The sequence below is a fragment of the Perognathus longimembris genome, chromosome 14, assembly GCF_023159225.1.
Source record: "Perognathus longimembris pacificus isolate PPM17 chromosome 14, ASM2315922v1, whole genome shotgun sequence".
In the NCBI taxonomy this organism is placed as follows: Eukaryota; Metazoa; Chordata; class Mammalia; order Rodentia; family Heteromyidae; genus Perognathus; species Perognathus longimembris.
In genome coordinates this window covers 24,981,450-24,993,740 of record NC_063174.1, presented here as the reverse complement: position 1 = coordinate 24,993,740, position 12,291 = coordinate 24,981,450, and the positions used below count along the sequence as shown (strand labels likewise).

Sequence of the window (12,291 nt, the reverse complement as noted above, 5' to 3'; positions counted from 1 at the left end):
GATCTTATTCATCCTCTCTGAGAAATTTTTAAAATACATTTCCAAGTATTTTATTCCTTTATATGTTTTAATAGGTAAGTAGACAGAAAAATAGATGTAACGAAAAAAATCATGGTGGCAAAATATTGGATGCAGAATTTTCTTGAAGGAAAAGGTGAAGTTTAGATGAAGAATTTTTTTTGAAGAAAAAATAATTTTCTCATTTTTTATATTATAAATTATTCCTTCTCTCTTTTTTTTTAACAAAAAAACTTATTTTATTGTGGAGGCCTTGAGGTTTGACAGTCTTTTTGATACATTTGATGAATTTTTACCATCTTCCAGGTAGTTTGAAATTAAAATGCTTCTGATGAGATATTTATTCCTTGCTGCAATAGCGGTCCACAATCTAGGGGTGTTAGTTACTTGGGAACTTAAAGAAATGTGAATGTGAACCACCATTACCCAGTGGCTTAAAGGTTTTGTAAATTTCATTTTAAGGATATTTTATGGGTCTAGAGTTATAGCTCAATGGTATTGTAATTGCCTATCATGCTCAAGACACTGAGTCTACCCTATCTCAGAGGGGTAGGAAAGAAGAAGAAGGGGAGAAGGAAATTGAGAGATCATAATTATTAACTTGGATTGTTTCTGTCTTGTTAAATTTTAGCAAGCTTCACTGCCTTCACTTCAGCTCTTGGGATTCAAGCAAAGAGTGGATGGTAGATATGCCTCAGCATGAGGATATTGAAGCCATTTGTCTTGGTCAGGGATGGGCTGCTGCTGCCACTAGTGCCTTGCTCCTTCGATTGTTTTCTATTGGAGGTGTTCAGAAAGAGATCTTCAGCCTTCCTGGGCCTGTAGTGTCAATGGCAGGACACGGAGAACAGCTTTTAATTGTTTTTCATAGAGGTAGGATTTTTTTCCTAGTTTTATAATTTGACTAGAACCTTAAATAACATGGAAATTACTTGAGCTTTTCTATTGTTGCTTTCTCTTTTGGGATTATATATAACTGCTTTTGCATTTATTTAGTGTTTGCATAAGTGAAATCTTTACCAAGCATTCTGTTGTATTTAATAGTAGTAAAAATCAACATCCTACTTATAGACTGTATTAAACAGAAAATTTCAAGATGGAGTCTGATTACTTCCATTTTTAAGCCTTATACTTTGGCAAGCGGATCTTTCTAAGTTTAAATACCTAAAAGACAAGCTATCCTTTTAGTATGTAGGACCTAACAGAACAACTTTGAATATGACTTTTCCAAAGTTGTTGCCTCCTTTTTCTTTTTGGTGCTGGTCCTGGGGCTTGAACTCAGGCCTTAAAGGCTGCCCCTGATAGCACTCTACCACTTGAGCCACAGCTCCACTTCTTACTTTTTTGGCAGTTAGTTGGAGATAAGAGTCTTATGGGCTTTCCTGCTCAGGCTGGCTTCAAACTTCAAACCTTAGATATCAGCCTCCTGAGTAGATAAGATTATAGGCATGAACCACTGACATCCAGCTTCTGCCTCCTTTTTTTGACTTCATGTTCTGTTTTCAGTATCCACCACTGTGTTGTTTTTATCAAGATTACTAACAATAACAATCTTCTCAGTTTTTCTGTTTTGCTTTATTTTAAAACTTCTATTAAAAATACTTTAGATTTTAATGTTGACTCTTTTTATTATGCTAATTTTTTTTTTTTAGGCCTGAGCTGGCCTCTCTCCTCTGGTACTCTGAAAATCAGGGATTTTTTGCAAGCTTCGTCATAGTCAAAGCAAAACAAAAACCTTCTGCATATCTGCAGTGTAACTGAAATACAATTTTTATGGACAGCTGGGTGCTGGTGGCTCACATCTGTTATCCTAGCCAGCCCAGTCAGGAAAAGTCTATGAGACTCCTATCTCCAATTAACCACAAAAAGCCAGAAGTAGGGATTGGAGTTGTGGCTCAGTTGGTAGAGTGCTAGCCAATGAGCCAAAGTGTCAGGTGCCAAGTTTGAGTCCCAGGCTCAGACCCTAAAGAAAGAAAGAAAAAGCCAGAAGTACAGCTGAAGCTCAAGTGGTGGAGCACCAGCCTTGAGTGAAAAAGCTCAGGGTCAGCACCCAGGCCTTGAGTTCAAGCCCTGGCACTAGCACCAAGAAAAAAAAAAGTCTTGTATACAATATTTACTTTTAGATTTCAGTTTTCTTTAGTACTGGTTACAGCTCTAAATTGGCTTTATAAGATATGGGTCAAACATGCAGTTTAAAAAACTACTATAGGTGCCTGAATCACAAAAACAAACAAACAAACAAAAAACCACTATGTGAAATTTTATAAGAAACCACTGTTGTTAAATATATCTGTAGTCCATGATTTCTAAATTGATATAAAACCAGTTTTATCTTACTGTGTCTCCAGGCTAAAAACATCCAATTGAAACCTGGGTATAGAGTTTTAATAACTGTCTGAAACTTAACTTCATCATAATAAAGCCTTGTTGGTTTTCCTTCTAAACTTGCTTTTTGCATAGTTCTGTACCTTAGTAAATGCTGTACTAACAATCCACTTGGTAAGCCAGAAACTCCATCAATAAGTCCTCTCATCATGTCAGTTTTATGGAGTAACACATTTCAACTATGTCTCATTTTAGTTCCAGAGTTTACACCCTAGTCTAACCCATATGTTATACCTTAGACTATCATAGGAGTCTCCTCACCAGCCTTTCAAATTCAAGTTTTGCCTTTTAGCATCTATCCACATGGCAGCTTGGGAATGTGGCTTAGTGGTAGAGTGCTTGCCTAGCATGCACGAAGCCCTGAGTTCGATTCCTCAGAAGTACATAAACAGAAAAGGCCAGAGGTGGTGCTGTGGCTCAAGTGGTAGAGTGCTAACCTTGAGTAAAAAGAAGCTCAGGCCCCAAGTTCAAACCCCAAGACTGGCAAACAAAAAACGTAGGTCATTTCCCTCTTCTCAATCTTTATCTTCTAGAATCACAATCTACTGTGATCTTTTGCACAGTCTGGCCTCTAACCTGTCTCTTAAGACTCATCTTTCACCACTTTCTCTTATTACCATATTCTGGCCATTTTGGGTTCTTTGAGCTTTCTATACCTGCCTTAGGACCTCTCTATTAAGCTGTTACTTCTGTTTACTACAATGTGCTTTCGCCTAACATTTGCATGGCTAGCCTCACTTTGTCATTTGTATATAGCTTAAATTTTGCCTTTTTTGGGGGGGTCATGGGGCTTGAACTCAGGGCCTGGGTATTGTCCCTGCACTTTTTCACTCAAGGCCAGTGTTCTACCACGTTGAACCACAGGGCCACTTTCAGTTTTCTGGTGATAAATTTTCTGGAGATAAGTTTCTCACTGACTTTCCTGCTCAGGATGGCTTCAAACTTTGATCCTTAGATCTCTGCCTCCTGAGTAGCTAAGATTCTTGGTGTGAGCTACCAGTGTCTGGCTTAAATTTTGCTTTCTATTTAAAAACTGTCTCTGATTTTAAAGCAACTACTCAGTTTAGCACTCTGAGTCACAGTAATATTTTAATTCTTTGGTAGTTTTTTGCTGTTCATTTTTAAAAATTTGTTTATCTTTCACTCCCTGTGAATAAATGTGAAAACAATGACGTTGCTTGCCATTGTAATTCTCTTGCCTAGACCAATGCCTATATGTTCTCTGTAAGTGTTTCTGGAGTAAATTATAACCATTTATAACTACTTCCTATAAATAGTCTAGGCAACATACTGTTCTGCTTTTAATACCTAATTGGTGCCTTGTGTGGTTTAACCATGAAAATAGTGTAAGCATTTAAAACAGGCACTTAAATAAATTTACAGAAAATAATTTTGTCTGCATTTTAGCCAAATAACTTTCTGATGTGTATATGTACTCCCTCTCTAGGAACAGGATTTGATGGAGATCAGTGCCTTGGAGTTCAGCTGCTGGAGCTGGGGAAAATGAAAAAACAAATTTTGCTTGGGAACCCTCTTCCTCTTACAAGGAAATCCTACCTAGCATGGGTGGGGTTCTCAGCTGAAGGCAAGATAAATTTATTTGTATGTACGAAAGACATTTTTAATAATAAAATCATGCCATTTTATTCCTAATTTATTTCTTTAAAGATGATACATTCATTATATTTTCCAAAATTAATGAATATTAATATGTTGGCAGAATTGGAAGCTGCAGTTGTTAGGTAAAATTTCCATTTTATTTACAAAATCTCTTCATGAGAATTAAGATTAGAAAACTTAAGACTATTTTATTTTAATACATGCATGAATATACATATATGTAAATGTGTTTGTATAACATTAATGTACATGTATATATATGGAAGAGATAAAAATCATTGGTAAAGTTGTCTTTTCCAATAAATTCTACACACAAAACTTTCAGATTTTCTAGAACTATACTCCACCACAGTGGCTACTGATCAGTTAAAAAATAGGGCACAGAAATGGTGGGACAAAGGGTGAAAAAAATGGCAGCAGTGGTTCTCATTAGATACTATGCTGAAAATAAACTATACAACTTGTGGGTGGGAATTGGGGGGGGGGAATTGGGAGAGAGCAAGGGAAGGGGTGACAATGTTCAAAAAAGAAATGTACTCTTTATCTGATTTACATCACTGTAACACCTCTGTATATCACTTTTACAATAACAATAGAAGGCATTAAAATGTGGCTAATCTGAATTGAGATATTATTAAGTATAGAATACTCTGAAATTTAATGATAGAATGAAAACATGTTTGAAGACAGTAATTCTTTTATTGGTTGTAAATGATAGTATTTGGAAAATATTGGATTATATAAAATATATTATTCAAATTTCCCTTCCTTTTTTAAAAAACAGTGGCACTATGAAATAAAAAATATTTTGGGGGAGAGAAAAACTGGGAGACTGCGAGGGAAGGAGTGACATTGTCCAAAAAGAAATGTACTCTTTACCTGACTTCTGTAATTGTTTCACTTCTGTACACTTTACAATAACAATTAAAAAAACAATAAATGAGACCAACCCACGTCTAATAGGAAAAAAAGTGTATTTTTGGCTTGCATGATGTTTCTGTTAGTGCTATATAATAGACTCATTTTTATAGTAATTTATGGCATGATTTGAAGAACATGAATGTATATCTTATTTTAAAGCACCTGTTAATCCTCTCTTGAAGGCTTCAATGTTTCTCTTGATTCATGCTTCTTGTTTATATCCTTGAATTTCTGGGTATATTATCTATTGGGAAATTAATCATTATGGCTTAAATAGAATCATTGTTCATAACCTCCATTTCTGTGATTTCCTTTCCCAAGTTCTGCTCAGATACAGACCCCAAGGAAACTAATATTTGCACTAAGAGGGTTATGAAGCCACAGATAAGAAAGGGGTAATTAGGTAATTTGCCACATATTTGCTACAGTGTGTAGAGCAGGTGGAAACAGTGAGGTACTGGTTTATCTTGGAGCTGGGGAATAAGGTAATGAAGCCACCAGAGAAGAGGGAGAACAAGAGTGTCCACGTCACATTTCTTTACATTATTACCTTATACCAAGTTCTGCTCATTTGGCAACCAGGAGACTTTAGATGTATGTTTAATACATTTAAAACCTACACTGGCTTAGGGGCTGGGGATATGGCCTAGTGGCAAGAGTGCCTGCCTCATATACATGAGGCCCTGGGTTCGATTCCCCAGCACCACATATACAGAAAATGGCCAGAAGTGGTGCTGTGGCTCAAGTGGCAGAGTGCTAGCCTTGAGCAAAAAGAAGCCAGGGACAGTGCTCAGGCCCTGAGTCCAAGGCCCAGGACTGGCCAAAAAAAAAAAAAAAAACCTATACTGGCTTAAAACTAATTAGTGTTGTATTCCAGCAGGTGGCATGGTTTTCACTAAAACTGTTAAGATTTTTCTCTTTGTTTGGGTAAAGTTTAATTATATCAATTGTAGTTTCTTTCTTCAGTAGGTCTTAATTCTGGTTCAATTTTACAGGAAATAACTTTGAATTATTTGCCTTTTTCTCCCCCCTTTGGAAATGAAAGTTGAGTACTTAGTATGTATTATTTTTCCCTTAGTATGTCTTTTTTTTTTTGTTTTGTATATATTTTTAATTTTTTTTTTTTTTTTTTGCCAGTCCTGGGCCTTGGGACTCAGGGCCTGAGAACTGTCCCTGGCTTCTTTTTTGCTCAAGGCTAGCACTCTCCCACTTGAGTCACAGCGTCACTTCTGGCTATTTTCTGTATATGTGGTGCTGGGGAATCAAACCCAGGGTTTCAAGTATACGAGGCAAGCGCTCTTGCCACTAGGCCATATCGCCAGCCCTATTTTTTAATTTTTAAAATTGTTATTATAAAGGTGTTATACAGAGGGTTTACAGTTATATAAGTGAGGTAATGAGTACATTTCTTTTTGGACAATGTCATCCCTTCCCTTTCTCTCCTAGTTTTTCCCTCCCATTGCTACCTACAAGTTGTATAGTTAATTTTCAACACAGTGAGTACCACTGCTGCATTTGTTCACCCTCAGCTTAGCATGTATTTTCGGAATGAGCTTAATTTAACAAACATCTCTTCAAGTGATTTTTTTTGTTGTTGTTGTTGATATGCAGGTACTCCCTGTTATGTGGATTCTGAAGGCTGTGTTCGAATGCTTAACAGAGGGCTTGGTAATACATGGACTCCTATATGTAACACACGAGAACACTGTAAGGGAAAATCTGACCACTATTGGGTGGTCGGTATCCATGAACATCCCCAGCAACTAAGGTGGGCTGTTACAAAATGGGTAAAGTTGGCTACTTTAATTTTTTTTAACATAGAATTTTACTTATTTTTACTTCACTTTTAAGTCCATGGCAAAAATGTGTCATCCACATATATAGTATTGCTAAAATTATTTTATTTGTCAGATCTCTTTACTACATATCATGTACACCTTAGGAAGGAGCAATAGGAATCATTAGTAGATTTAAATATAGCATTAAACACACTAATACGGATGTAGTTGACACGTGTGTGTGTGTGTGTGTGTGTGTGTGTGTGTGTGTGTGTGCTTGTGCATGTGTGCATGGAAATACTCCTGGGGCTTGAACTCAAGGCCTAGATGATGTCCTTGAGCTTTTTCTTTAAACTCAAAGCTCTAGTACTTGAGCCACAGCCCAGCTCTACGTTCAGCTTTTTGGTGGTTAATTGGAGATAAGAATCTCATATCCTGAACTTCCCTGCCCAGGCTGGCTTTGAACTGCAATCCTCAGATCTGTCTCCTGAGTAGCTAAGGTGTCCTCCATGGGTGGCATGATTACTATTACTCAGTATAAATACAAATCAATTCAAAGTACAAATAATTGTTTAAATCTTACTAGACTAGAAAAATAGAAAATTCAGTAATACTTTTGAGGGCAGTGACTGAGGAAATAATCTCAAGCAGTGCTAATAGGAGTATAAATTAGTACAGAATTGATCAGAAGTTTATGGTGGCTTAAAACTCCATCTTCCTACCTCAGTCTTCTGATTATTGGATTACAGATTACAGGTACAAGCCACCTGTGTACAACTGAAAGGCTGAAGGTTTTTATATTTTTTTATGAACATGTATTCATTTCTTTTGGTTGTATGAACCACAGGATGAAATTTTTAAGAGAAAAGCAAGATAGATCACCTTTTTTTTTGTTTGCTACTACTAGTGGAGCTTGAACTCAAGGTCTGGGTGCTATCCCTTAAGCTTTTTCACTCAGGTCTATTGCTGTACTGCTTGAGCCACAGCTCTACTTCTGGGTTTTTTGCTGGTTAATTAGAGATAAGAGTCTGCCTAGGCTGGCTTCAAACTAGGATCCTCAGATTTCAACCTCCTGAATAGCTAGGATCACAGTTGTGAGCTAAGTGTGCCTGGCAGACCACCTATATACAACAGAAAGATAAATATTTTTGTATCAGTTATAATAGGTAGACAATAAATTTTTTCATTTATTATCAATGCTTGAACTCAGGGATCAATTTCTTTTTTTTTTTTGGTGGCCAGTCCTGGGCCTTGAACTCAGGGCCTGAGCACTGTCCCTGGCTTCCTTTTGCTCAAGGCTAGCACTCTACCACTTGAGCCACAGCGCCACTTCTGGCCATTTTCTATATATATGGTGCTGGGGAATCGAACCCAGGGCTTCATGCATACGAGGGAAGTGCTCTTGCCACTAGGCCATATTCCCAGGCCAAGGGATCAATTTCTTATTTGGCTTTTTCACTTAAGGCTGCCACTCTACCACTTGACCCACACTTCCACTTATGGCTTTTTTTTTTAGGGAATAAGAAAGAGTCTCACTGACTTTTCTGCTTGGGCTAGCTTTGAGCAGCAATTCTTAGATCTTAGACTTCTTGAGTAGCCAAGATTACAGGTGTGAGCCACCATCACCTGGCCAAATGTAGATAGATTTAATAGTTGCTAGGTGGCAGAAATTCCTTTTTTCTGTTCCTAGCTTTTCTGGGCAGGTTGTGAAGCAATAACAGGGATGTTTTAACAGAGCTTAAGATAGGTTGCTTATTAATTTCTTGGAGCCAGGTTATTTAATAATTTAATTCACGTGTTTTAATAGAGAGGATTTTGACCACTCAAGTTATGATGATTCATTTTGTGGTTTTCTTGTTTGTTTTTTGTTTTACCAGTACTGGAGCTTGAACTCAGGGCCTGAGCACTGTCCCTGGCTTCCTTTTGCTCAAGGCTAGCACTCTACCACTTGAGCCACAGCAATACTTTCAGCTTTTTCTGTTTTATGTGGTGCTGCGGAATTGAACCTAGGGCTTCATGCATGCTAGGCAAGCACTCTACCACTAAGCCACATTCCCACCCCCTCATTTTGTTAATGAATGTCATTATATTGAGGTTTGGAAAATCATTTGCAATGAATAATTTGATTTTTCCATTTAATTTAATAAGTACTTTTATCAAGCTCAATTTTCATATTCCTAATAACATATATTCAGCTTTACTAATCTGCTTTTCTCTTAAGATCTGCAGCATTTTAACTTTTGATGTTCATTAAAAATCAGTGTAATTATAGCTGGTAATGCTTAACAATTAAATTCAACATGGGTTGAAAAAAATAATGGACTCTAAATTACAGCTCTTAGACTTGGAAGGATTTTAGAAATTGCTAGGTCAATGGTTTCTGACAATTTCAAATATAGGAGCCCTTTTTAAATGTTGGGTATTTATGACCTCATGATGGTAGTTCTACATTAACTTAACAGTTGATAGGCAATCCATAGTATCAGAAGCTTCTGTAGGCCTAAAATTATATTCTAATATGTCTATAAATTGTATTGTCTGCAGACTTGTGAAAATTCTAGTATAGAACATGGAAAGTTTTTGTATTCAGTTTGTGGACAATTCATGGTACCTCTGTGAATTTGTGGAACCTTTATTGTAGTTCTGAAGCTACACAGTGATAAAAGAAGAGTAGCTACTGGCTTCTTTTGGTTTTTCTCTAACTTTAGCCTTTCTCTGGTGTTTGTGCATATGACAAACCTTAGATTCTTACAAGTTAAAGTAACTTTTTTGAGATAACACAGCAAGTTAATGACAGAATACTTATATATTCTATATTGAAATAAAGGACAGTCTACAGCCATACCACCCTGAACGCACCCGATCTCGTCTGAAATAAAGGACAGGAGCCCTGCTCCAGTGGCTCATACCTGTAATTCTAGCTATTCAGGAGGATGAGATCTGATGATTGAGTTTTGAAGCTAGCCAGGGAAGGAAAGTAAGACTCTTTATTTCCAATTAACCAGCAAAAAAGCCAGAAGTGGAAGTATGGCTCAAGTGGTAGGGCAGCACCACCTTTGAGTGAGAAAGGTAAGGAACAGCACCAAGTCTCTAAGTTGTAGCTCCAGTGTTGGCACAAAAAAGGAAAAATAAAACAACAGCAACAAAAACAACCTGTGGAAACTGAGTTAAAAGTACACTGAAATAGGGCTGGGAATATGGTCTAGTAGCAACTGTGCTTGCCTTGTATACATAAAGCCCTAGGTAGGTTCAGTTCCTCAGCACCACATATATAGAAAGGGCCAGAAGTGGTGCTGTGGCTCAAGTTGGAAGAGTGCTAGCCTTGAGCAAAAAGAAGCCAGGGACAGTGCTCAGGCCCTGAGTCCAAGGCCCACGACTGGCAAAAAAAAAAAAAAAAGTACACTGAAATAATAAACATTTCTTCCTTAACAACCAGTCTGTTGTAGGAGAAATATTGAATTACTTAGGAAGGCAGACATTTGAAGCACTGAACGTATACTAAAAAGTATGTTTATGAAAATGTGGGGCTGGGAATATGGCCTAGTGGCAAGAGTGCTTGCCTTGTATACATGAAGTCCTGGGGTTCAATTCCTCAGCACCACATATATAGAAAACACCAGAAGTGGCACTGTGGCTCAAGTGGCAGAGTGCTAACCTTGAGCAAAAAAAAGCCAGAGAGAGTGCTCAGGCCCTGAGTTCAAGGCCCAGGACTGGCAAAAAAAAAATGTAGTTAGGGTTTGGAGGTGTGGCTAAGGTTGTAGAGTGCCAGCCAGCCAGTGAACAAAAGCAAGCATCAGATACTTAGTCCAGGCCTTGGGCATGCTCATGTGCGTGCATGTGTGCACACACACACACACGTAAATTATTTCAGCCAGCCATAGTGGCACACACCCTTAACCCCACCAGTCAGGAGGTGGAAGGGGAAGTAACTTGACTTCCAGACCAGCCCCTGGGCTCCAATAGCAAGATTTGTCTCAAAGAAAAAAAGAAGAGAAAAGAATAAACTTGAATGTCGCTTAGAAATTGGAAACTGTGCTACTTAGTATTCTTGCACTGTTTTTCTTTGTGTGATTTGTTTTTGAAACCCTCCGAAGTGCTGGGAGAACAGACTAGGCATATGCCACTGTTCTTGGCCCTACTGCACTTTTTTTTTTTAATCTTCTTGCACCTTTCATTCCTACTTTGCTTATATTTAGACATAATTTCTTCTTCTTATGGCTAGAGATACAAGATGACTAGGGGAAAAATCTAACCACTTGCAGTAGCCTGCTACTATATTTAGTGAGACTTGCCTATCCTTACTATTCAACCTTATATTTATTTCAACTTCTAATGCTTCTGTGCGCTCTCAGTGTTTATGGTGAAGATAGTAAACCCTATGCTTCTCTGGAAAGATAGTATGATCTAGTGGTCTATGAACCAGAGCGTAGGCCCTGAGTCACACTGTCTGTTGTGATGTCTTAATGAACGGCTTGCTGTATAGCTGGATCGTGTTGCTTAGATTCTCTGTGCCTCTTTTTTCTTATCTCTAAAACCAAAAGTTACTCATCTTACCATACTGCTTTAAAAGGGAGTACATTTGTTAATTTTTTTCTTTTTCAGTGCTGAATATCAAACCCAAAGCCTTGTGCATGCCACACAAGCACTCTACCACTGAACTTCACCACAAAATATTTTAAAAAATAATCATTTGTAGGATCCTAAAAGAAATATAATCATTACTTGACTTATGTAATTTAACCACTTTGTACCTCACCTGATAATAATAATAATAACAATAATTTTTAATCATTTGTATCCAGGTGCTGGTGGCTTATGCCTATAATTATAGCTACTCTTAGGGTTGTGGTTCTGAGGGTTACAGTTTGAAACTACTTTGAGTAGAAAACTCCTTGAGACTCTTTATTTGCAACTAACCACCAAAAAGCTGGAAGTGGAACTTTGTCTCAAGTGGTAGAGCACTAGCCTTGAGCAAAAATAAAACCCAGAGCCCAGGCGCTCAGTTCAAGCCTCAGGACCAGCACCCCCCCAAAAAAATTGTTATTTCAAAATGCCTTCCTTTAATTATAAGTAGAAAAAGTTATTCATGTAGAATAAATTGAACTTCCAGTTCAGTTTAAGACTTTGTTTCCTTCAATGATTATTTCCATGATTACTGATTCATACCTAACTGGAAGTTAATTTTTCAGTGCTACAGTCAGATTTACCCTTGACAAACAGCAACCTTTCCTGATCTGCTCTTTTTTGTTTGTTGTTTTGTTTTCTGACAAACATTTGTTACAGTATTGCCTACATGTGCTATATACTTCACAAAGATAAATATGCTAGAAGTCTAGAAGAGATAGACTTGTAAAAGCATTATGGTACTCCTGAATGCATGCTTTAAAAGAAGTGTGAACAAAAGTTTCCTCAGACACAGAAGATAAAATAGAACTTGTTGAGTGGGAAAAGATAATCTGGACATTGGACCCAGTTTTCTGCAGTATGATAATTTTCAACTCTTCAGTATAATAACCAGAGATTTTTGAATCACCTGAAAAAGAAAGTAATTTGTTTCCTTAGTCAACTG

At 37.4% G+C, this 12,291-nt stretch overlaps 1 protein-coding gene across 1 annotated transcript in view; it reads left to right on the top strand.

Moving 5' to 3' along the window:
- The window catches only part of Wdhd1 (WD repeat and HMG-box DNA binding protein 1), a 60,560-nt gene that overhangs the window by 26,800 nt on the left and 21,469 nt on the right, over nt 1-12,291 (top strand). Inside the window, 3 exon segments of the mRNA XM_048362948.1 lie at nt 650-891; nt 3,851-3,988; nt 6,556-6,712. Coding sequence (XP_048218905.1) covers nt 650-891; nt 3,851-3,988; nt 6,556-6,712 — 537 coding nt within the window.